The sequence below is a fragment of the Corvus brachyrhynchos genome, unplaced genomic scaffold (genome assembly GCF_000691975.1).
Source record: "Corvus brachyrhynchos isolate BGI_N302 unplaced genomic scaffold, ASM69197v1 scaffold245, whole genome shotgun sequence".
Taxonomy (NCBI): domain Eukaryota; kingdom Metazoa; phylum Chordata; class Aves; order Passeriformes; family Corvidae; genus Corvus; species Corvus brachyrhynchos.
This window is the reverse complement of record NW_008238988.1, coordinates 1-23,841: the sequence shown is the minus strand read 5'-3', so window position 1 is coordinate 23,841 and position 23,841 is coordinate 1. Positions and strand designations below refer to the sequence as shown.

Below are 23,841 nucleotides of genomic sequence, written 5' to 3'. Positions count from 1 at the left end.
GAATGCACTTGGTACCAGGACTGGGACATCTCCTGTCTCCTCTTTGGTGTGAGATATCCTATCACAGCTTCAGGTTTCAAAGATCTTATAAAATTCTTGCAATTGCTGTGTCTTTCGTCATGTTAAGTTCTCTTGCCTGTTGTTATAACCAGTGTGCTTTTATTATTGTTTCTTTTGTCCTAATGGTGAGCCCTTAGGGAGTGTTGGCAGGAGTTTCACAAGCAGCCACCTTAAGTTAGGCAAAGAATTCCATGTTTTGCTTCTTTATTGGTCAAGGAACTGAGGCATGCTCTGCATTCACGTGCTTGTGAGTGGGTAGGAAGATACAGAACATATCCTAAAGGTGTGAATCTGCATCCAGGAGATGTGAGGTGTGCAGGAAGTAAAAACATGTAGTGCTTGAACTTGTGTCTACAACAGTGTGGGGAGTGCAGCTGAACTAGAACAGTAGATCAAAGCAGCACAGAGAACCCAGTATCATACTCCAAACACTTCAGGGCTTTAAATTTTAGACACTCTAGTCTGTTCTTGTGGCCTGAATGCCTGTTTGCAGCTGGAACATGTTGGGTGTGCTCCTGGCATACATTGTCTGACATTACCTTAGTTTAACCTCAGAGGAATCCAATTCCTTTGTTCCAAAGCAGCTCTGTGATGTGAACTAACACACCATCAACAGGAACGATCAGGCAGTTCAGGTAAAATGCATGTTCCTGGTGTGAACTAATGCAAATACAGGCACACCCTTAGAGCCACTTATGTAAGTTAACTGAGCAATGTTCTGCCTAAAAACATTTGAACCATCCCCTCTTTTAACTTGTTCTCAAAAACTCTACGTAGTAATAGAGTGACACTGTTAGCTTTCAATAACTTCCTTTATTAGAGGAGAAAAAAGTTTCTAGGGAAAGGTTTATATCTTTCAGCATGATAAGAATGCTGGGGATGAGAGGAAAAGATAACAAGCTTTCAGGTAATGAAATTATTTGAGTTCATTAATGAGCATGTTTTCCTTTGCTATTCACAAAATTGTCTTGCCTATTTAGAAGGTAGGAAAGTGGGCAAAGTGTTTCTGTGACAGTATTAATGAATGAGTACTGTACTACTTATTAACCTTGAATCCAGATGCTCAGAAGTGTAGGACCTAACAGCTGGACAGTATTGCTGCCTGCTGTGCAACAAGTAATCTCCTAAAAGTTTAAACAGGCTTTCTTACGGTTATTTTAAGTAAATAACTAATATAAAGCTATTGTTCTGGCCTTTGCAACACCATCCTGTTCACGTCACTAGAAAATTTAGTGGTTTTCTATTTAAGAGGGTTATTTCTCCCCCACCCCTGAATGATGCATTTTGCTTCTGCTCTTAATGTCACTGTTTTGCTTTGTTTTCCTGTGTGTTAAGTGTTTTGGCCCCAGCTTCCACTTGAAACATGATTGGGAGAAGCTCCCTCCAAAAAGTCTGCTTATAAAAAGGTGTATGAATACGTCACAATGATGTTCTTGTCACTCCTTGCAGGATGTGCAATATATCAGTAAGGTGTAACCTGTGATATTTAAAGGCTTACACCACATTGCCTACATCATCCCTAAGATTTTTAAAATTTTTTTTAGGCCCCATATTCTGGTGTTGACTTCAGAAATAGATTTCACTTTGGTGGCTTAGGTGTATTTATGCATGAAGTGCTGACAAAGCTCTGTAATTAGGTGTAGAACAGCATTTATTTAGGTATCCCCTCGTTCTCATGAATTACAGAGCTTTTTGTAAGGTTTACCAGCATAGATTAGTGACTGGATGAGATGTGCAATGCGAAATTCCTCAGCTGAACTTTCTGCACAGAAGGATCAGGACTCTCAAATAACCAGAAGTGATTGAACCAGGAGAATAAACCATGTGGGAAGATATTACCAAAGAGCTGAGTTTAAGCTGACCATTGAGAGAGCACCCTGACTTTCTGCTGTTAGCAGAGGCATCCTCCTTTTGGATAAGGAGGAGTTAATCATGCAAGGTGCTGAGGGGCTGTGGTTCACAGACCATCAGGATCTGGGGTACATCTCTTTACCTTTCCACATCCCTTCTATAACTGCCACTGTAGGATTTGACATAAAGTCACGGAGTCTGGACAGCATTTCCAGGGTCATCTAGTCCCACCTCTTTGCCCAAGGAGGTCTAGTCAGACCATATTGCTCAGGGCCTTTCCTCACAATGATGTTCCTGTTTTACATACAGCAACATGGGACCTTTTGAACAGCTTGTTCCATCTGATTTGGAAATGCTCAATTTCAACTAAGCTCTCAATAATTATAACACAAACTTCCTCAGAGGAAAGCAAAGGCCAGTCAGCTTTTTCTGTAATTATATCTCTTTCAGAAGAACATAAGGAAAACATATTTCTGTAGAAAAATCTGCTTTATTGGACTTGATGAATTTAGTTTTTTACTGGCCCCAGGAAAAATTAAACCCTCCAAATGTTCCGTTTCATTCTCTTTTTCCCACTTCCCCCTGCCTCTGGTACATATGTACCTTTGAACTGTGTATAGTAATGAGTGTTTTTGTAGGATTCCCTGTTGCTAAATTTACTATTTTAAACACACTGAGATTTACTGTAGAAAGTCCTTTTTCCTTATCCTGAAATTTAGCTGTTTGAAGCCCCACTGAGCTGAATTATTGTGGCTTTGCTTGTCAATGACAGCAGTGTGTTTTCTGCACAGTTGCAGTTTTTCTAATCTGAAGATTTGAAGTCTTATCTGAAATTTTTTGCTAATGTTAACTCCTGCCACCTCCACTTCCTCCAGCCTTGTTTGAGTTCTCATTTTCCTATTATCACCAGGCTTTCATCTAAGGAAAATGGAAACTGTGAAGCATGCCTGTAGAATTACCAGATCTATTCTCTAAATTCTTGGTTTCAAGATAACCAACAATTGTTCTTCTCTCCCTATTACACTTTGTCTGTGTTAATTCTGACCCAAAGGGATGCTTTGGTCTGGGAGCAGTTGCCTGTGCTTCAGCCTTCCATCAGGAAGTTACTAAACTGTAACAATCTATTTATGGTAGCTTCTTTGTACTGCTAATAACCCAGGCAAGGGCTAAGATTAAGCCAGGTCTGATTTTGTTTTGCATGTGCTGGATTGTGAAGACAAGTTTGAGCTGATGAAGTCAGCAGAGGGGAAGGACAAAGGAAGTAGAATCTTGATTCCAATAAGAATTTTCTTTGTCTGTTGAACAATGAGAAGCCTTATAGATTCTCTATATTTGGCTTTCTTATTTTGTCAGATGTGAAATATTTAGAATTGGAATTTAGTTGATGCTCAACTGGGATGGGAGGGCAGGGAAGAAGTAACTTTAGCCCCACTATTAGCTGCACTGGCAGTTTCCTTTTGGCTTTTGCACAAGTGGTTGGTACATGAAAAGGAATTCTGCCTTGGGTTTTTTGGGGGGTTTTTTCCTAAATGATGTTGAATTTGTGTTTGTACCACTTGGGCTTCTCATAGTGAATCATTAACCATTTTCATCCTTGTTTTTTGTCTTGATATTTTTGTCATAAATTACATACCCATACCCATAAATGACACACTTACCCATTTCTGGGTTGGTTTACCTTTATTGATCCCATCTTGCTCTCAGGGGGAGCTGAGATCCATGTAAGCATTATCTTTTCAGAAGGAAGTGGAATTAATGCTGCTCTAGCACCTGTTAATGTAGGATGCGACCAGACTTCCTGTTCAAGAGGAAATCCTAATTTATTCTTCCTTGTAAACTGAAGGCTGATCAGCTTACCACATAGTAACCTTTTGACTTGTAAACACTGTGTTCCTTTGGACTGCTTTTAGCCTCTAGAAGTGATTTCCCTCAGGCTTGGTGGAAACTTTAACAGTAAACTTTGGCTGTGTTGAATATCACGAAAAAGCAGCAACCTTTTTCTGATGAAGTAATTTTAATGCCATCAAGCATACCTGCAAACTCGAGTAGGTGCCTAAGATGCCTTCAAGTTCTAGAAGGGAGCTGTATTTTTCTTTGTACTCTTAAGCACCGCTGCAATGTTGAACAAAGTTTTTATCCATTGGCTGGGGAGAATAAATTGAGTTATTGTGATTATTTGCTTTGTGATGCAGACTTTCAGCTCTTGAAAATGCTTGTTGTATGTGGGTGGGGAGTTGGCTCTGGCTGGGATAGTCATGGTGAATCACTGGCAGTAGTGCCAGGTTTGGCATGGATGAAGATTTGGGTTGAGGCCAGTAAAGTGAGTTGCAATGCTTTTTTTATTGTTTATTATCATCCTCTGAAAAGATTTTTCTTGAGGATGATTTGTGCTTGAGGAGGAAGGAAGAGATCAAATTTAGCAGGAGCAGTATTTGTTTCCTCTTGCTGCTGCTGCAGCCAAAGAAAGAGGCTTCCAAAATATGAGTGTTCTCCAGGCTTCCGCCAGCCCAGCTCAGAGGAGCAGTCGAGGCCTCTGGGCTTGGCTACTCACCTGAGGCTCTCCTTGCAGGTCTGCAACTGGGAGCTTTTCAGGGCAGGAGCAGGTACTGGGACATGAGCTCAAAGTAGTTCTAGAACTTCATATGAAAAGAATGGTCTTGCAGAGATCTGCCTCTAGATTCCTTCTGCCAATGTAAATAGTAAGAATTTAAATGCTGTGCTGCCAGCACAGCTTGTTCTGTTCCTCTGGCGATTTGATCCAGCTTACTGAAACAGTGGAAGAGGATTGATTCACAAGGAACCAAGACTCCTCATTTATACTTTTCTTCCTTGTCTTCTCACTGCCCCTCCTTCCCTTCCCTCCAAGACTTAATTTATTTTCTGTTCTTTTATACTATTCAAATCATGTGGGTAATAGAATGGTAGTGTTTAATCTAAAAAATGTAGTTTGATTTCTAATGTTTTTTCTTCCAATAGGCAATAGGGCTGCACTGTTGTGTGTGGGCCCAACTCCCATTCAGTGTGATTTTATGCATCTTTTTGTTGCTAGTATGTCTCTTGAATTCTGTATAAGAAATACTCTCTTAACAGGCAGAACATTTCTTTTGTTGGCCCAAAAGAACAAGCTTACTATTTCTTGGTACTTAAAATATGTGTGAAATATATTTATATGTTAAATCATTAGCCTATCCTCCCTCCCCCCCGTAAGTTCAAATTTTAATACTTTTCTGTAGCATAAACAGTTGCTTCTTTAGGAGAGTTCTGTTACAGATTAGCATAAATATACTGGTCTCAGAAGAAATCTTGGGGAAAAAATTCAACTCCAAAACAAGTGAATTGTTAATGGCTTTTGTTTCTGTTCTCGCTCCTCCTTTCTCCAAAGAGTACTTTTTCCATAGTGTCAGTAGAGAACACTGAGGGTATAAGGGAATAAATCTGTGAAAAAAGGTTTTCTTGAGGAACCAGGCCTTGAGAAATTTGTCAAGACTGCTGCTTCTCTGGCTGCCCTGGTCTTTTGAGGCTGTAGCACTCTAGAGCAAATTGGCTGTTCTTTTGAAATCTCTCTTCACAGAAAAACACTATAGTGCTTGATGCAGTAAGCCAGCAGTCTCCTTCTGAAAATCAATTTCAGCTTTCTTGTATCAATCACAATTTTTGTCCTAGTGTGAGAGGATTATGTGAAGATGGGACTTCTTGTGAAAGAACAACTAATTCATGTCCAGTTCTCATAACGTGTAGTGCTTGGTGGTGTTTGTTGCCATGGTGTGTAACACATTTGAGCAGGATCAGTTCCTGTAAGGATCAACAGGACTAGTTGTGCCCCTTCTAAACAGGATAAATAAAGTTTTGTTATCTGTTGCACATTGAACAGTTGACCTTGTTCTTGAGAATGGTAAGTGTAGTGTTGTAAATACATGTAATGCTGATCATGAAGCATCATGTTGCTAACTTTTAACATGTGAACTTACATCTTAGGTGTCATTATGGTTGGCAAGGACAGTTCTGTGATGAGTGTGTCCGCTACCCAGGCTGTGCTCATGGGAGCTGTAATGAACCATGGCAGTGTAATTGTGAAACCAACTGGGGTGGCCTGCTCTGTAACAAAGGTACTTAACATTAATGTACAGGAAAAATAAGTTAAGTTGCATGATTAACTGATAACTCATTAACCCTCTTTTTTTCTGCTAGTGTGCAACTACCCGAGTGTTTCTGTGCCTTAATTCTTGTGTGGCAGATGGTGCCTAGGCATCAGAAGTATAGGAAGTTCAAGACAAAAGGCTTGGAATTGTCCTGACTCTTCTAACTCCTGCAGTTGTCTCTTGTTCATTCTTCCCTGTTCTGTGGATAGTTAGCAGATCACAGGCTAGCCATTGGAATATGGGGATGATGTGGGTGAAGGATGTTCGAGCCAGAAAGGCATCTGTGTGTCTGACTAGGGATTAAAATGGTGAGATCTGTTCCCTGCTGACTGACCCTTTTCTCTGTGCAGATCTGAATTACTGTGGGAATCACCACCCCTGCCTGAACGGCGGCACCTGCATGAACACCGAGCCCGATGAGTATCGCTGTGCCTGCCCCGACGGCTACTCGGGAAAGAACTGCGAGATCGGTACTTTGGGATATTGCATCTCTCTTTGCAGATCTGCAGCTGGTTTAGGCACTTCTACATTTCAGTCAGGATATGCTCCATCTCTCCTGTCTAGTGCCTTAGCCTAGCTGTTCAAAAAATCACTAAAGACAACAGAAATGCTGCACCAGTTTCCCTTTAGATAAGACTGAGAATATTTGGCTTCTCTTTCTTAATCCAAACATGCAGTTGGGCTGTAGTCTCATGAAATAGGTTACACATGTGGCTTTCCCTGTTGCCTGTCTCCCTGCTGCCCATTTTCTTGTCTTCTGGCTTGCTGGCAAACATGCATCTTTTCCAAGCTGGGGACTAAGAAAGGTGGAGGTGATGAACTCTTCAGTTTCTACTCTGATGTGGGGCTTTGGCCCAATTTTTTAGTTGTCTGAATGTCTTGACTATCCGTTTTAATCAACTGAAACATAATCTTCTAATATGGGACTTCTGATACGTTTGGATTAATAATGAAAGGTTAACTACTATGGAAATGTGCTCAAACCCTCTTACAGAGTCACCTTAAACAGTCTGAACAGAAAATGTCTTCCTTGTGCCTGTTGGCTAAATGGAGGAGAGCATTTAAACCACATTTGTGATGAAGTATGGCTTTCACTTGAGTCTAACAGATCTGTCTCTTGAAAAACTGCTTCCTATCTCAACCACAGTATGAAGATAGCATGTTGCTTTTTTCTATCTGTATATGTATTACACAAAGACCAAAATGTTCATGTTCTGGGGATGATTTTGGTCTTTGGTGACTTTTCTTGATTATTCTCACTTTGGAGGCAAATGAGCAAGTGTGCAATTTCTAGTTCTTTCATATTTTGCTTTAAAGATTTGATGTTTGGAGAAGAATTGAAACTTTTGATTCTACTTTTTCACATGTAGTATTCAGTTGGGTGTTCTGGTTCTTTGTCATGATGGGTTGTTAAATCCTTCTTTTAAAATATGATATTTAGTCTTCTCATGATGAATTTTGCTGTTCCTTGATAGCTAAAAGTTTAGGTGGGAAGAACCCTTGCTTTTTTTCCACCTCAGTGTTTGGCCTTAAATTCACTAAACTATTATCAGCAGAAGGTTTTCAGAGTTAATCAGGATGTAGATCTTTGAACCTCATAAAGTGCTATGTGGTAATTAAGATACCATCAAAACTTGAATTTTGCTTCAGCTGGTAGAATGTGATGTAAAGTTTAGGCTAAAATGCATGAAATCTTGTCATAACTTGCCCTGAAAGCTGTGGGGGAGTAGCTTGGCTTTTCAGGTGAGGAGGCAGTGAAAAAAGGAGCCATTATACTTGCTGAGATCTGCAGTGATTTTTAACAGTAGGATGGTATGTGAGCTGCTTTAGGTACTGGTACTAAAAGCTTCCTTGGCTTCTGAGAGGGGAAGTTACCAAAAAGAAGTTTCAAAAAGGTTGTCCCTCCTCAACCTGATGGTTGCTTCGTGCAGCCTCTGCAGTGTTACAGCCCTACATGGAGTGACAACGAGCAGCCCTGCCTGTAAGCACCTCTGTTCCCTGCCGTTTCCAAGGAACGGTGTTAGAGTGAAGCTAAACAGACCTTTGATACTTAAAACTGCTACAAATGTTCAGAGCCTTGCTTACAGCATATCTGTTTTGTATCACTGAATTTAAAAGAAGCGCTGGAGTACTCTGGAAGTGCCTGGCTGGAAGCAGAGTGTTAATGGGGAATTTTGCTGGTTCCTGGGATATTGAAATAGTGACCTGTCTGTGCTTAGGCTTTCTAGTCATTAGGTAGGAAGGATGGTACATCTTCAGTAAAATCCTGCTTCAGTTTCTTACTGGGAATCTTAACTCTCTGCAAGGGGGAGAGGAAGGCTCCAAACTTCTGTGCTGGCATCTCTCCACTGCAATTTTCTTGGTTACTTTTAGCCAATGCAACTTTTAAGTGCAAGTTCTCCTTAATTGGTACTGGAAGAGTATTTAGCAGGAATTTCTTTCCTTCTTTCTCCCCAGCTGAGCATGCTTGTGTATCTAATCCCTGTGCTAATGGTGGAATTTGTCATGAGATTTCGTCAGGCTTCAAGTGTCACTGCCCATCGGGGTGGAGTGGACCAACATGTGCTATTGGTGGGTATGCTTTGGCTGGTGACTGACCTGTTGGGTTGGAAGGGTTGATAAAGCTTACTTGGTGATATCACACTCTGTGTGTTTGGAATTTGGTGGTAGTTTTTTGCTTTCCCTGTCTTTTAACAGCTGAGCATTGGCAGAGTGAAAAGAGGAGGGTTCTGTGCAGCCCACAGTATTGACTCGATGCAGTTGAGATCTGTTATCAGAAAGTTATCAAAAGCATAGCTGGACCATATCCAAAAGCTTGTTTGACAATTCCTCACTCCTTAGCCACTCTAAAGCAAAATACAGAATGGTTTCATTTTGAGAAATATAAATGTGAAGGTCAAAGGTTCTCCCCTTCTTTAGTAGTAGAAGTGTAGATTTGCACACTTAAATGCTTAAGTGTCTGATTCAGAGGACAGAGAAGTGGTTGAAATGTATTGTGAGACTATAATTAGTTTACATGTTGCCTGTGATTTGGAGCACAGGTGGCTTACCTGTTTTTAAACAGCAACTGTCCTCAAAAAAAAGAAACAACCCCAAAAAACCCTGAAAATTACCAACCACAAAACCAAAACTGGCTAAATTTGTGTCATGAATCTAGGAATATAACTTTCAATGAACATGCAAATCATAGGTAGCTTAGCTGATTCTTCTTTGCTGTTTGCAGATCTTCTCTCCTCTCTCTCAAGGAGGTGAGAAAAGCCTAAGTAAAAATTAGGTTAGAAACGTTAGTCTGTTCCTAAGCTTATTTGTTTGAACATTCTCCCCCTTCATCTCAAACTAACTTTGAAGCAGAACCTGTTAAGCCAAGCCTTAGGCCGTGTAATGGAAGGCCCCTTTTTTGACTTTGCAGATATTGATGAGTGTGCCTCGAACCCCTGTGCTCAAGGAGGGACCTGCATTGATGGTGTCAATGCATTCGAGTGTATTTGTCCACAACAGTGGATTGGAGCAACTTGCCAGCTTGGTAAGTAATTCGAAAGCTTTGGAGACCACTGGAGGTTATTCCTAAACAATGAATAACTCTGTGTGGCTGGCATGGTGTTTATTGAAGAAAACATGGAATGTGTGTGTTATTAGTATCTTAGAACCTCTTTAGCAGATCTTAAAGCCAGAAGTTTCAAATGGATCTGTAACTATTTAAGCCCCAACTTCAGCTGACTTGTAACAGTTCCTTTAGAATGCCCCATAACTTTTCTGTTGCAAAATGCAGCGTTGGTGATGGTAGCTCCTTCTCCATGGTGGCAGAACAGTGACTAAGCTTGTGGAGGCCAGGGAAGGGGTTTGCCCTGACTAACAAATTGCCTTTTTGAGTTTTGGCAAAGGGAAGAGTAAGATAACGTGCATGTGCTACTATAGGCAAGTGTGCATTCAAGTCCTGTGATATGTAAATGGTTTTAGTGCCCTACCAGTGTATAATATGAACTTCTGATGCTTGGATTGCATGGATGCTTTGCTTGGTGCTGTGGTAATCTGTTTCTGGGTTTGTTCTTTATTCTATTCTTTATTTTCTCTTCTTTCACAGATGCTAATGAGTGTGAGGGGAAACCCTGTGTTAATGCTTACTCTTGCAAAAATCTCATTGGTGGATATTACTGTGACTGCATTCCAGGATGGACAGGAGTAAATTGTCATATCAGTTAGTATTTCTTTAGTATGTATGTTGACAGTAGGATGCTTTGTTCTTTAAAAAAAAAAAAAAAATCATGATGAGTGATGGTATACATACTTTTAAAATAAAAAAATACCTGTTGTCAGGATTTTTCTAACTTCTAGCAATGTAAATTGAAAATACGGTTTGAAAATTTATTTTTAAAGGTAATTGGTATTAAAGTGAGCTTAGATATACGCTTAACTAATAAATCTCTTGACTCTTACATGTTTCTGAATGATATATACTGATTCAATTTAAAATACTTTAAAATGTTAGATGCTAAATTAACTGATATTGATACCTCACTTTTAGTACACTGTAGCAGAAATATAGAATGTAATTTTCTATTAGATATTTTTTAAAAATAGAGATCTCTTAAGGCATCAAGAATCCTTCCTTTCCATTGAAACATCTTGAAAAAAACCTTTTTGAAAATCACTTTTCTTCATTTTTATGCTAAACCTATACTTTACAGCTTAGTCTTCCAGTATAAATTCTAATGCTTTGCATATTTTATCCATAGATATAAATGACTGTCATGGACAGTGCCAGCATGGAGGGACTTGTAAGGTAACTCTTGTTCATTACATTCCATGTTCAAAATTAGTCTTTCTCTGACTGGTTATGAGTTCTGTAGTTTGCAATTACAGTTTGGTTAATTGAGTTCAAATGTTAGAAATGCAATGCTGCACGTGCAGACTCTTGCACCCATTTCACAAAATAAAATTTTGTGGTGCTACTGCTGTTCGCAAATCCAGAATACCAAACAACTTGAATTTTTGTGTGCAAGTTTCATCAATAAACAAATGCTTCTGCTTCTTTTCCCTGCTCTGTGAAGGATGAAGTGAATGGTTACCACTGCTTATGCCCTCGTGGTTTCACAGGAAAAAACTGTGAGATAGAAACCAACGAGTGTGAAAGCAATCCCTGCCAGAACGGGGGCCGGTGCAAAGACCTGGTGAATGGATTCACTTGCCTGTGTTCCCAGGGATTCTCGGGAGTCTTCTGCGAGGTGAGGGCAGCACAGACATTACTGCAATGCTTGGCATGGATTGAATTCTTGAAAGAAATATATCTCTGGGTTTAAATGGGAGTAACCCAAGGCTGGAGCATTGCTGCCTATCGTAGCTGTTACCTGATACTCTGAATAAGCAAATTTGTTGTGGAGTGCTGTCATAGTAGCTGTAAAGCTTGAATTTGCAGCCTGATAAACTGCAAGTTGTTGCACATAGGTATTGGCCTTCCTAAGTGTTTTAAGGCTGCAAATATTCCTTAAGCTTGAAATGTTTCCCTTTGTAATTTTCAGGACCTGTGTCCTTTCCTTACACTAGAGTGCTTTAGGTTTTCATCCTAGTAACTCTGAGGTACATAATTGAATTACCCTTCAAGTAATCCTACTGCTATTGGTAGGAGTATAATAATTATGTATCAGTTATTTATATATAATGGTGATAATTAGCATAATTACTAAAGGCAGGCAGATAGGCAAGTATTGGCTCTCAGAACTTTCTGTTTGAGATCATTTTAGGAACATGTAGTTCTAGTGCTTAAGGATTCAGATCTGAAATATTGAAGTCTTAGTGAGAATTCCTAAAGTCCTTAATGGAAATGAAGATATTCCTCTTTTTAGGGAGGACATTAGGCTTTTCAGTGTGAAATTATTTTGCATTAAGTATTCACTTTCTGGCTTTTGCTGATAGTCAAATCCATCTGAATCTTATGCTTACTATCAGCTGGAGGCATTAGACTAGAATGTCGTTGGATTTGCTCCAGAATTTTTTTGTGGAGGATATTAGAGTGATGTCTCTTAAAGACTGAAGTAAGTTCATTCTATGTCATTTGCATCATTAAAGAAGCAGTGCACTCATTTTATTCAAAATTTAAAAGGTCTGCAGATACCAACCAGTTTAATAAAACTGGTGCAGCACCTAATAGCTCATGAACTGTTCCTGCATAAGGATCATAACTTCAGTGCTCTACTTTGGGCTGATTTATACAATACTGTGTAATTAAAGTTTTAGCAAATGTGCTTGAATAATAGGGGAGAGTTGGCTGCTTGCCTTGTGTGTTGCAGGAAATATCTACCATTGATTCCAGATACTAAAGTACCAGCTACTGAACTTGCATTGGGAAGGGGAAATTTACACTAATGGAAGGAAACAAATGGAGACATCTGATAGAGGAGATCTGAGAATCTTTCTCAGACCATAGCTATTCTTTTATAGCTTGCTTTGAATGTTCTGTATGAGAGCACGAAATGGTTTGCTGAAAATTTTTCTGTTGCAGCTGGAATTGTATGTGCTCCTCTGAATTAAGTATTTAACACCATTTGTGTTCCTTCTCCTTTGGCTAGCTTTGCATTTTTCTCCTGTTTAGCTACTGAACTGCTAAAAATAGGGATCAAAACCACTATTGGACTTAGCTTTCAACTTTACAGACATAAAATTATCTTTCTCCCAAGAGAGATGTGAAGAAGGAAAAACTGACTTGAGGGAAGAAAAGCAATCCTTAAGAATAACAATTTGGAGGAAAGATACTGTGATGTAAAAATATCCCTTTTGAGGCTGCTTTGTGGATTTTGATACCAATTTAGGGCATCACGAATCAGTGATCTTGTGTCAGTCTAAAGCGGAAAGCAGCAGAATTGTTTTGCCACAGCAATGTCTGTGTTAAAGGTTATATATTATGAAGGCAAGCTTTGAATTTTGCTCTCTGGATCAGATGGTCAGAGTTCAAAATGCATCTCATGTTTCTGTGTAAATTGGTGTGGTGATGGTATTTGTGAAAATAAGGCCCTGAGCAGCTGGGTCTAACTAGACCTACTTTGAGCAGGAGGTGGGGAGTAGCTGACCTCTAGAGGTCCCTTCCAAGCTGTGTGGTTTTATAATAAATTCTATGTGCTAATTGAGATGGGAAGAGAATTTGCTCTAGGGGATGGGATTTTGTTCAGGTTCTGTGCATTTTAAGTATCTTGCAGACACAAAGCTGACAAGTGCACTGGTATTTAACTTGCCTTGTAGCACTTGGTACGTGGGTGTGAAGGACAGAGAAGTAACTTATAATGATCCAGAGAAGTTTGCAGTAAGACATCTCCTAATGGCTTAAGTAATTATTTACTGAGTTACTGCAAATGTGCTTATTCAGACTCCTGCAAAGGAGTATTTTTTAGCAGTGTCAGAAATGCTTTGTATTAGGGTAGACTAAAGTAAGCTGAAGTTTCTCTGTCTTGCAGGATGGAATGCAGTATTTATGATTCATAAACCTTCTTAAAACTTGAGGTTCCTTGTACATTAGCTTCATCTGCATCTTTGGCAAAGCAGATAATGCTGCTTACTCCTGGGAAATGAAGCAGCTGCTGCTAACTGTGGTCTCTCTTACAGATGGATATTGATTTCTGTGAACCTAACCCTTGCCAGAATGGGGCTAAATGTTATGATCTGGGAGGAGATTATTATTGTGCCTGCCCTGATGACTACGATGGAAAAAATTGTTCTCATCTCAAGGACCACTGCAAGAACAATTCTTGTAAAGGTACCTGCTGTTGTTCATAAATCTGTCTTGATGGTGGTGCATTAAAAAAAAAAAATTAAGGCATTTTGGGGAATAGTGTAATGCAGAAATGTTTTTATTATGTTCTCTTGGACTTCATAAAATAGTGAGGCACTGAGAAGAAATGCTCCTTATTTTTATGAAGAGCTAGATGGTGACTTACAGCTAACATGAAATTGTGATTGGTTTTAATTTTTGTAAAACTTCTTTTAGAACTAAAATCTGGTTGGTGATACAGATCATTAGTCTAAAGACTACACTTCTTTTTTTAGTAATAGACAGCTGTACAATAGAAGTCTTCACTAATGCTACCCAAGAAGGAATCCGTTTCATTTCATCCAATGTTTGTGGGCCTCATGGACGGTGTATTAGTCAGCCAGGAGGGAATTTCACTTGTGCCTGTGACAGAGGTTTTACTGGAACATACTGTCATGAAAGTAAGTAGGAGCATGTAAAAGATTATTCTTTTTGCTCTACATTTATTTTAAAGTTAATGTTACAAAGCTTTGCAACATAAAATAAAACATTCAGATTTCAGTAAAGTTGCATAAAGCACTGTTTCAGATGTACTGCTTGAAGTTGTTTCTTCTGGTAGCAGTCTTTGTAGTGGTTTACACTTCCTCTGTGAAAGAAAACTGGTTTTAATCCAACTTCGATGTAAATGTGTCTGTACCCACTACCTTTATGTACAGTCTTATGAGTCATGGATTTCTCCAACAGGAGAATGGTAAAAAAGGGACCAGAACATGTATTTCTGGTCTGAGTGTTTTTTAAACCCCTGGATATTTTTGCTGGGTTAACTTAGTGCTCTGGTTTGACTTGCTACATGAGAGACAATACAGCCAGAAGCCCCACCAGGCTTGAAAACAGATGTTTGAGCTTTTCTTTTGCATGTACAAATGCAGTAATAACTTTGTGCTGCTTTTCCTAGAGACACAAGTGTAGAGCACTCTTCGGAGTAGGTGAAAACAACCTTGAGCAATAATTGTTGACTTTCTGTTGTAGATATCAATGATTGTCTTGGGAAACCTTGCAAGAATGGTGGGACATGTATTGATGAAGTTGATTCATTTAGATGTTTCTGTTCAAGTGGCTGGGAAGGAGAACTGTGTGATACAAGTGAGTACTGCTCCGTGTTGCAGGGCCAAATGATGCACGTTTGTTGTAACAGATGGTTGGTATGCGCTTAATAATGGGTTAGTTTCTTTGTTCTATAATTAAGTCTTGTTTGCAGAAGTATTTTCAGAAATAACTTCAGGTAGCTGCTCTAAAAGCCTCAGTGCCTTTAATAAGAGCAGAATCTGATTCTCTGGTATAGTTCATCATTTATCTCAGGAGAAGAGAACTTTTTGTCCGGGGGATAGGCAAAAGTGTTGGCCAAGAAGTGAACTAGACCTGTTCATGGTTAAGACACCTCAGAGGAAACTGCAGTAGTTTCTTTTTCTGGTATGAATGAAGTCTCTTCTACAACATGATGGCAAGGACTTGCTGAGACTTGTTACAGGACATGCATCAATTAAGATGTGAAATACAGACTGAGCAGTTTTTGGCAGCTATTGCTGTCAAAAGAGCTTTTGTGTGGTCTGGATGAAGTTTGTTCTGGAATACTTATGTTCCACCCATTAAAATGTTTGTCTCAAGTGAAAGGAGCTTTCTCTAAAATCCATGTTTGTGAAAGTATGTTTATATGCATATGCATATATGTGATTAAGCCACCTTTGATGGCTGTAACTCTGTGCTTTGAAACATAGAACAGAAGAAGGGAGCCTTAACTGTCTCTTGTTGGTGTCCTGGGTTGGGGCTCCTTTTCAGGACATTGTGGTCCCTACTAGAAAGCTCTTTCTGAAGTTCAGAATACAGCTGTTTGTAAAAACAAAGCAACTTTGGTGCTCTACTGAGAAGCCACACTGTATGGTCCTTCTAAGCTGTCAGAAAGTCATAACTCATGTTGTTCTGTATTAAATCAGAGTATTTTCCATGCATGTATAAAGATAACCTCATAATAATTAGGACTGCTGTCTTCCTAAATAGTACAAAATTTATTTTCTTTTTAAAGAAATATTTTCTGTTTTCTCCTGGCCTTGGCTGGGATAGATCATCTAATCTGAATAACTGGGTTTTTTTTAGATTTCAATGACTGTTCTCCTAACCCATGTCACAACGGTGGCCGATGCATTGATTTGGTAAATGACTTCTATTGTGAATGTAAGAATGACTGGAAAGGCAAAACTTGTCATTCACGTAAGTGTTCCTTGCTTTGATCTTTAGATTACCCAAAGATTTATTCTCTTCTTGTGGTACTGAAGTTCCTGAAATTTAAAATAAAACAATTGCAGTGAAAAAATAGGTGCTCTTTCATTACCCCTTCCAGTTTCCCAGTCACAAAATGGAACATTTGAAAAATGCATCCCCTCATGTAGCAAAACAGTTTCATGAGAGATGTCCTTAGAGTCCATTCTTTGGGTTGTTTATTGTAATACAGAAAATGGAACAATGTGTGTTTGATACTGGTGCATTTAAATACGAAGCCTCTTTAATTTGTGATTAAAAAGTCCCTGTTTCTAACATTCAGCCAGACCAATGGCAATTAAAACTGCTTTGTTGTGGTGTGCAGGTGAATACCAGTGTGATGCAAACACTTGCAGTAATGGTGGAACATGCTATGATGATGGAGACACATTCCGCTGCTCGTGTCCTCCAGAGTGGATAGGAAGTACTTGCAACACTGGTAAGCTTTTTAAATTGTCTACAGATGAAGCCAGAAGAAGCAGAGAAGTATTTAAATAATCAGCTGTTTAGTAAACAGGCACACTGTTCTGGCTGGCTGGTTCAAAGCTGTTCCAGTTGGGTGGTGACTGAAATATAAGTAATTTCTTCCACTCACCTGACATGATACTGATTTTTAGGAAGCTATTCTCCTCTGGCTGCTTATATGGTCTTTTCCATAGCTTCTCTCCTAAGCAGTTTTAGAAAACTTGGACTGGTGTCTTGACTTCTCTATTAGTGTTTAGAGGCCCTGTGTAAAGGTTTTCCTGGGAATGAAATGAAGTGGTTCTTCCTGGGGCATTTGCAGAGTTACTGCCTGCTGTAGGGGAACCATTTGTGATTTTTTTTTTCTTTGGAAGACTGAATGTAGTATCTGTGGTGTATCTTTCTGAAAATGAAACTTCCATTTTGATCAGGAAGTCGAATGAAGATAAGTTAGTACAGTTTTTCTACTTTTTAGATGCAATTGCAGCTTTTAATCAAAAACTGAGATTTTAATACTAATATTTTATTGTAAAGAACACCTCATGGCCTGGGTAACTCAATGCCAAAATAATAATTTAGCAGTACTTGAAGAATGCTCACACAGATGGGGCAGAAAGGAGGTAATTCTTTGTTAATAAAATCTCATGGTTTGGTTAAATGATTGAATTGGGATGATGGTGAAGGTAGGTGAGAGACTGTCATGTGATGTATTTTAGGAGGTTTTTGACCTCTTTTTAAGTTTTTAACTGTTGGCTTAAATACTGTGTAGGATTGTGATATTGACACATCCAGATGCATAGGGTACTCTTTGTCTTCTGGGCTAATAGAGACTTTTTCTGTTTTCAAAGCTAAAAACAGCAGCTGTATTCTAAACCCTTGCATGAACGGTGGAACATGTGTTGGCAGTGGAGACTCCTTCTCGTGCATCTGCAAAGAAGGATGGGAAGGACGCACATGCACACAGAGTAAGGCTTTTCTCCTTTCTTCCCCTGCATCCCCCTGGGATATTGGGAGTGTCTGGCAGAGAGCTGTTCACTGAGACAAAGCAAGTTTATGGGGTTCATGTGCCAAAATATCTGAATCATTCAGAGTGGGAGGTAGGTAAAGAAGACGATGCTCGAGTACTGAATGAAGGGTTTGTCATGCTGCTTTTTGCATCCAGTCTCTGCCAAAATAAGACTCTCAGCCTTCTATAAAAATACAATTTTTGGAAATGTGTGCAGAGCAGAAAAAATACTCACAGAAATAATAATTTTAATAATGAAAAGTATCTGGAAAGGCAGGCAGTGGAGTATAAGCCATTTTCTCTGAGGATAGCAGTTAACTACTTTGACATACCAAGACAATGAATTGGTTAGGTGGAGTAAAGCCTGAAACTTGGATTTCCCCCCCCCCCTCAGGGGTAACATTGGGAGTGGGAGGGAAACTCTTAAATTTGAGTTCTGTTTTTACTCTGCCTACTGTTGATATAAATGATAATTGAACTTCCTTTGCAAGTGTGGAAGAAAACGTTCAGTTCTGTATATTTTTCTTATCAAATATATTGTCTTCTGAACTATAGTGTTGTCTATTAGAAAATAAATTGTGCCCCTATTTACACTAGTCTATATTCTTTTTTCTAGACACCAATGACTGCAACCCTCATCCATGGTAAGTGCATGAACTCCAGTCCTGTACCTATTGTGAAAATAAAAATGAGCACAGTAATATGGATTTACATTACAGATTAGAACTATTTTTACTCTAAAATAATTGAAGCCAGCCTCTGTAAAATATCTTATAACCATTTTTTTTGCTATGCCTTATCTATTCCTTGACAGCAACAAAGATTACAAAACAATCCTGAGTTGATTCACGTATAAACAAGTAAAAGTATTTTAGTGTAGTCTCCATGGTGGAACTGATTAGTAAATTACAGTGATATGAAGTGAATCACATATGATGACATTTGAAGTATTTGTAATTGGATAGGATAAAAAAATGAGAAATCAAAACCTGTTCGTTTACAGTAAATAATTTTAAATAATATAAAAATGTCCTGTTGGACCAATTACTATGTATAAACGCGTTTAAAAAAAACCTTGAATTTTGGAAGATAAAATGGGAATATTTTAAATATAGAGATTGATATTTATGGTTGAAAGGGAAAAAACTGATGTGTGGATGAAACAATCTACCTTATCTTTCTCAGTTGTCCACTCTGATGCCATAATCCGTGCTTCATGTATTAAAAAAAGAACCAAATTTGGAAAAACTTGGGCTTTCTTTGTGTTCACTTGAAAGTGCTGTTCCACCTCTGAGTTCTGTGAATGCACTTCCTCATGCACCTGTAGGATGTTGCTGTTTTAATCTCTGACTTGCTAAGCAATAATGATATTTATCTATCATTACACTTTCTCTATTGATAGGAATAAATTGTCCCCCTGAAGAGCAGCAGAAGCTTTAATTACCAAAGCTTTAATTGACCAATGAAACAATGTAGGCTTGTTAACTAGACTTTTTTGTTTACAGTTACAACGGAGGGATCTGTGTTGATGGAGTGAACTGGTTCCGATGTGAATGCGCCCCTGGCTTTGCTGGTCCTGACTGCAGAATTAGTAAGTACCTGCATGGGTAGAGACCTGGATGGGTGTACCACTGCACAAATTGGAAAGAACACCTGATGACCCTTTTTACATTAGCTCAGCTGAATTCCAAATAATGAAGCAGAAGCCACCTGTTAGCTAGGTACTGATACCTTGCAAGTAATGGCAGGTTGTGGTCTGTTACTTATTTCATTGAATGGCACTGAAGTGAGTTGGCTTTTAAATCATGCTTAAAGACTTCATTGCTGGCTTTTCTTGGATAATTGTGACATTTCTGTGGTGCTGGCTTCATAGAAGCTTAAGTTTTAAATATTTCTGTTGATAAACATCTTGTTGGTAAAGATGACATATCTGTATGTGTTTTACTGAACATTAGAAACCAAAATCCCCTGAGACATTGCAAATGGAAACAAAAACATTGTGAGTGTAGTGCTGGCACGTGAATAACAGAAGTATGATAAAGGTCTTCCAAAGCTAGAAAACAAACTTGTTACACTGCAGTTATTCTGAAGGATAGAGGCTGAAAAGAAGGGAGAAAAACAGACCCTAAAACTCTGTTGAAGTGTTGTGGAACAATCTGGTGGGGGAGTTTTGTTGTTTTGTTGGTTTTTTGGGTTTTGTTTTTGTCTTTTTAATGGAATTTTACCATTTTGACTTGAATGGATATATACTTTATTTTTACTTTCTGCTTTGGAAGATCAGACTTCAGATCTTCTGTAGCCTCAAGGCTTTTGGGCTTGGTCCTTCCACTCCATCAGTATGGTGATGTGCTTTCAAGTTGAGACTTCATCCTCATTCTGGCATAGAGAAGACAAACCAGCACCTCTGGTTGGAGGGCAGCTGCAGCCCTTGTGGAAGCATCAGCTTAGCGGTGTCTCGATACAGAACCAGGGATGGCAGATCATTGTGTGTCTAGATCCAGATACCCAGAAAGGGATATTGAATTCTCCTTGGCTGCTCCTCTTCCCCTTAAGGCTAGGATGTCACAAATACGAATACTGCGCATTTGTAATGGAGCTGCAGACATTTTTTACTTGTTTAGACTGGTCTAGATGGAAGGAGTAGCTGACAAAAACACCTTTTATGGCTAATGCAGAAACAGAGTTAAGTCACCTTTTTCAGCATACAGAGGCTGAAGAATCTTAAATCTATATAGCTTGAAGGAGTAAAGAGGAGGAAAGAGTAGTTAAACCCTGTTGAAGTTTAGATCTTGTGTATTTGCTTAAAACTTCATCTTAGTGCACTTTTGAAGGAAGCAACAATTGGGTTGTTTTCCATTGCCTACATGTGCAACTGTCTCACTACTGCCATTTATTCTGTTCACTTTCAAACTCCTGTACTTTAAACTGAGCTGATGCTGTGTATGACACAAGAACTGGTGTGTAAACAGTTTTTGAGGGGTTGGAAAGGGCATTTATATTCAGTGGAAGGAAACCTTTCCAAAGATGCTTTGGAAGAGAAAGGTTCTGGTTGAAGATGAAGCAGTTGGTGCTTATGGCTCACAACTTGATAAGTTGGTTTCTGTTGCATAAATCAGTATTGGTCACTTCCCCAGAATAACAAATGGCACATTGCTGTCCATCTGAATGGATCATGCTTCCGTGCCTTCTTCCATTGGTTTCTGTGGCTAAGCCTCTGCATCTTTAAAGGGTTTAAGAGGTTTTTGTGCTAAGTGTCTGTGTACTAAATTAATCTACTCACTATTTGAAGGTTATTAATGTTCAGCAAATGTGTGTTACAAAGTAAACTGTTATTGTTCTGCCTTATGGTCATTTGTATTGCAGTAAATCACTTTTTTGAGCATTGTTGAGCAAGTTCATTGTTCAGCTCCTGCACTCTGATAACTTCATGAAAGCACATGCTCTTGTATGAAGCCTAAATGTCTGAGATCAGTGCCAAAACAGGATGTGGGACTTGTTCTGTAGCTGAATGTGGAGAAGGCATTAACACCTTCAGCTGTCCAACACCTCTGCTCTGTGAGATGAGTCAGCATATGACTGCTATTTTGATTACCAGAACTTCAATTAGCGTGCAATTACAAGAAATCTATTGCAGGTTATTGCTGAAATGGCAGAACTGTTTAATTACAAGATTAATTCTGAAGCTACAGTGTCCTTTGCCTTAAAGAAAGGACGTATTGTTAGATTACACCTCAGTAAATTATTAATTACAATATTTTGTGTCCTTGTCACTGATTTTTACCTGTTTTCTGTCCAGATATTGATGAATGCCAGTCTTCTCCTTGTGGATATGGTGCCACCTGTATAGATGAAATAAATGGATACCGATGCACTTGTCCCCCTGGAAGAATTGGTCCTAGATGCCAAGAAGGTATTCCTATATCTGCTATCAACCTTTACCCAGAAAACAATAGGGCACAATGTAGCCCATATAAAGTTTATGTACAGTAGTCTGATATGTAAGGAACATTAGCTAATATTTTTAATTTAAATTTGTAAATTTGTATAGTATTTATAACTTGAAGAGGTGAAGTGTCTGAGTGTGCCTTTTTTTTGTTTTTTTCCCCTTAGTGATTGGAATTGGAAAGCCTTGCTGGCTTAAAGGAATGACCTTTCCCCATGGCAGCCGGTGGGAACAGGAGTGCAACAGCTGCCACTGTTTGGATGGACGTATTGACTGCACCAAGGTAGGCATTTTGGCCTATCTTCTTAAATTCCTGTGGCTGGAACAAACTCATTGTTCTTCATGCACAAGTTAGTCTTTGTCTCCTCTAAATTTCCTCTGTTTAAAAATTTTTTTTTTAAAAAGTGGCTTCCTGTAAAAGTACTTATGGATTGTCTTATAATCATAAGTTACTGCCCTGCTCCCTACCTGCTAGAACAGGCTCTCTAGACCACTTGTTGCAGAAAATGAAATGTGAGCTGGCATAGAGTAAAGGGTAAATAAATCACACTGCTGAAGCTTTGCAAACACAGTTTTAGAGCTCCTAATTTTGTGAAATTAGGACATGTAGGAAGAAGTTTTTTCAGTGGGTATTTTTGTATTGTCCTTCAGCAGCTTTATGAATTGACAGATTTCAACCTTTGTGTATGTATTATGGACTAGATCCTGGTGGTTTTGTGACTGAGGAAAAGTAAGACCTAGATGCAGATGGAACATGTGCTGTAAATGCAACTCATCCATGTGTGATATTTGGTTTCTTCCATGTAATGGCACAACTGCACTTTCTTGCTGACAATTGTGCTTTAAGAAAGCTCTAAGTTCCTGCACCAATAGCTGTAGAGTGCTATGTAGGATCTTAAAGGCTACATGGAATTGTAGAACATCCTGAATTGGAAAGGACCCACAAGGATCATCCAAGTCCAGCTGCTGGAATGGAGCTGTATTTGGAAACTTGCTGCACCCCAGTAATTTGTGGGTACCAGCAAACTGTTTTCTTCTGGGAGCATGGTTGGAGTGGCTGTGCTTATCACCAGTGTGCATCAGCTCTTAACATATTCAGCATTCTCTGGCAGGGGTCTCAGTGTAAATATTGAAGAAATTAATCTTTGTGGGGATACTTCTTTCTAGATTAAAGACGCCTAGAGGACTAGATTAAAATAAATGCTTAAACTTCTGTATAACTCAGTTATGTGTGACAAATTCATAAACTTCTAAGGAGATGTGCCCAGTCAGTGGTTTCTTGGATTATCTTTGCACAGTTTTTTACTCTTCTGTCTGCACAAAATGTCCTCATTTTGTGGAAGAGCAGCTCCATCTGCTACTAAGACTACAGCAGTATCAAAACACAGATATTCTGCAGGCAGCAGTAGCTCATGACCATCCTATGTGAATTGCTCATTTTGATTTGATGTGTAAGAGCAACTTGCAACAGTGCTTTGTTCTTTTTAATTTCTAGGTGTGGTGTGGAAAAAAGCCTTGTCTGTTACACAAATACTGGGATAATTCAAATAACCAGTGTCCCATGGGTCAAGAATGCCAGGAAAAGTATATGAAATGCTTTCAGCCACCGTGCACGGACTGGGGAGAATGCAGTGCCTCTGAACCTCTGCCTATCAATATCAAATGTCTGCCTAATTCTGGGTACTTGGACAATGACTGTGCTAGAATTACTTTAATTTTTAATGGAGACAAAGTCCCCCAGGTGAGAATGGAATTCTTAATGAAGTGTGGCACTATATGTAGGGATCTATTCTATGTCACAGCATGCAAGATTAAGGTTTCTAGTATGACTCCTTGCTATTATAAGCTTGCAAATTTTATTACTAGACTCCTCTGTTGCTTTTAATTGTGCTTTGTCTAAAGGGTGAGGCAAAATTAGGGTTTGTACTGAATATTTTATTTTCTTGAGTCTTGAAGAACTATTTACACTTCAAGATGGGCTCAGACTGTACTAACGTAATCATGCAAGCTCAGTTTTTTGTCTTTCATTCCAAAACACTGTTCTTCACTTTTCTGCCCTTTCTTGCTGCCTTCATCAGTTCTTAGCAACTGCTAGAACTCTGAAGATCCTTATTTTTACATGCTATTTTTTACTTGAACTAAAATTACGCAATCTCCTTTGCTTCTAACAGGGCACTACAACAGAAAATATCTGCTCTGAAATCCGATATTTACCAGCTACTAGGACTGTTTCTAGGGACAGAACTCTGATAATATTATGTGATCCATCTTACTCCACAGAGAACGCAGTGGAAGTTGCTATTGTAAGTATGAGACTTGTGTGTGTGTGTGT

General features: G+C 39.0%; 1 protein-coding gene across 1 annotated transcript in view; it reads left to right on the top strand.

The window, feature by feature from the left end:
- Window positions 1-23,827, top strand: part of LOC103618865 (protein jagged-2) — a gene marked incomplete at its 3' end in the record, with an annotated part of 63,022 nt that extends 39,195 nt beyond the window's left edge. Inside the window, exons 5-23 of the mRNA XM_017738787.1 lie at window positions 5,887-6,017; window positions 6,401-6,520; window positions 8,508-8,621; window positions 9,460-9,573; window positions 10,132-10,245; window positions 10,784-10,830; window positions 11,099-11,272; window positions 13,641-13,791; window positions 14,082-14,246; window positions 14,815-14,928; window positions 15,937-16,050; window positions 16,424-16,537; window positions 17,409-17,525; window positions 18,183-18,210; window positions 19,072-19,157; window positions 21,363-21,476; window positions 21,677-21,792; window positions 23,005-23,250; window positions 23,681-23,827. Of these exons, the coding sequence (XP_017594276.1) occupies window positions 5,887-6,017; window positions 6,401-6,520; window positions 8,508-8,621; window positions 9,460-9,573; window positions 10,132-10,245; window positions 10,784-10,830; window positions 11,099-11,272; window positions 13,641-13,791; window positions 14,082-14,246; window positions 14,815-14,928; window positions 15,937-16,050; window positions 16,424-16,537; window positions 17,409-17,525; window positions 18,183-18,210; window positions 19,072-19,157; window positions 21,363-21,476; window positions 21,677-21,792; window positions 23,005-23,250; window positions 23,681-23,827 (2,326 nt within the window). The remainder of the gene's footprint in view (window positions 1-5,886; window positions 6,018-6,400; window positions 6,521-8,507; window positions 8,622-9,459; window positions 9,574-10,131; window positions 10,246-10,783; window positions 10,831-11,098; window positions 11,273-13,640; window positions 13,792-14,081; window positions 14,247-14,814; window positions 14,929-15,936; window positions 16,051-16,423; window positions 16,538-17,408; window positions 17,526-18,182; window positions 18,211-19,071; window positions 19,158-21,362; window positions 21,477-21,676; window positions 21,793-23,004; window positions 23,251-23,680) is intronic.
- Window positions 23,828-23,841: the final 14 nt, after the last annotated feature.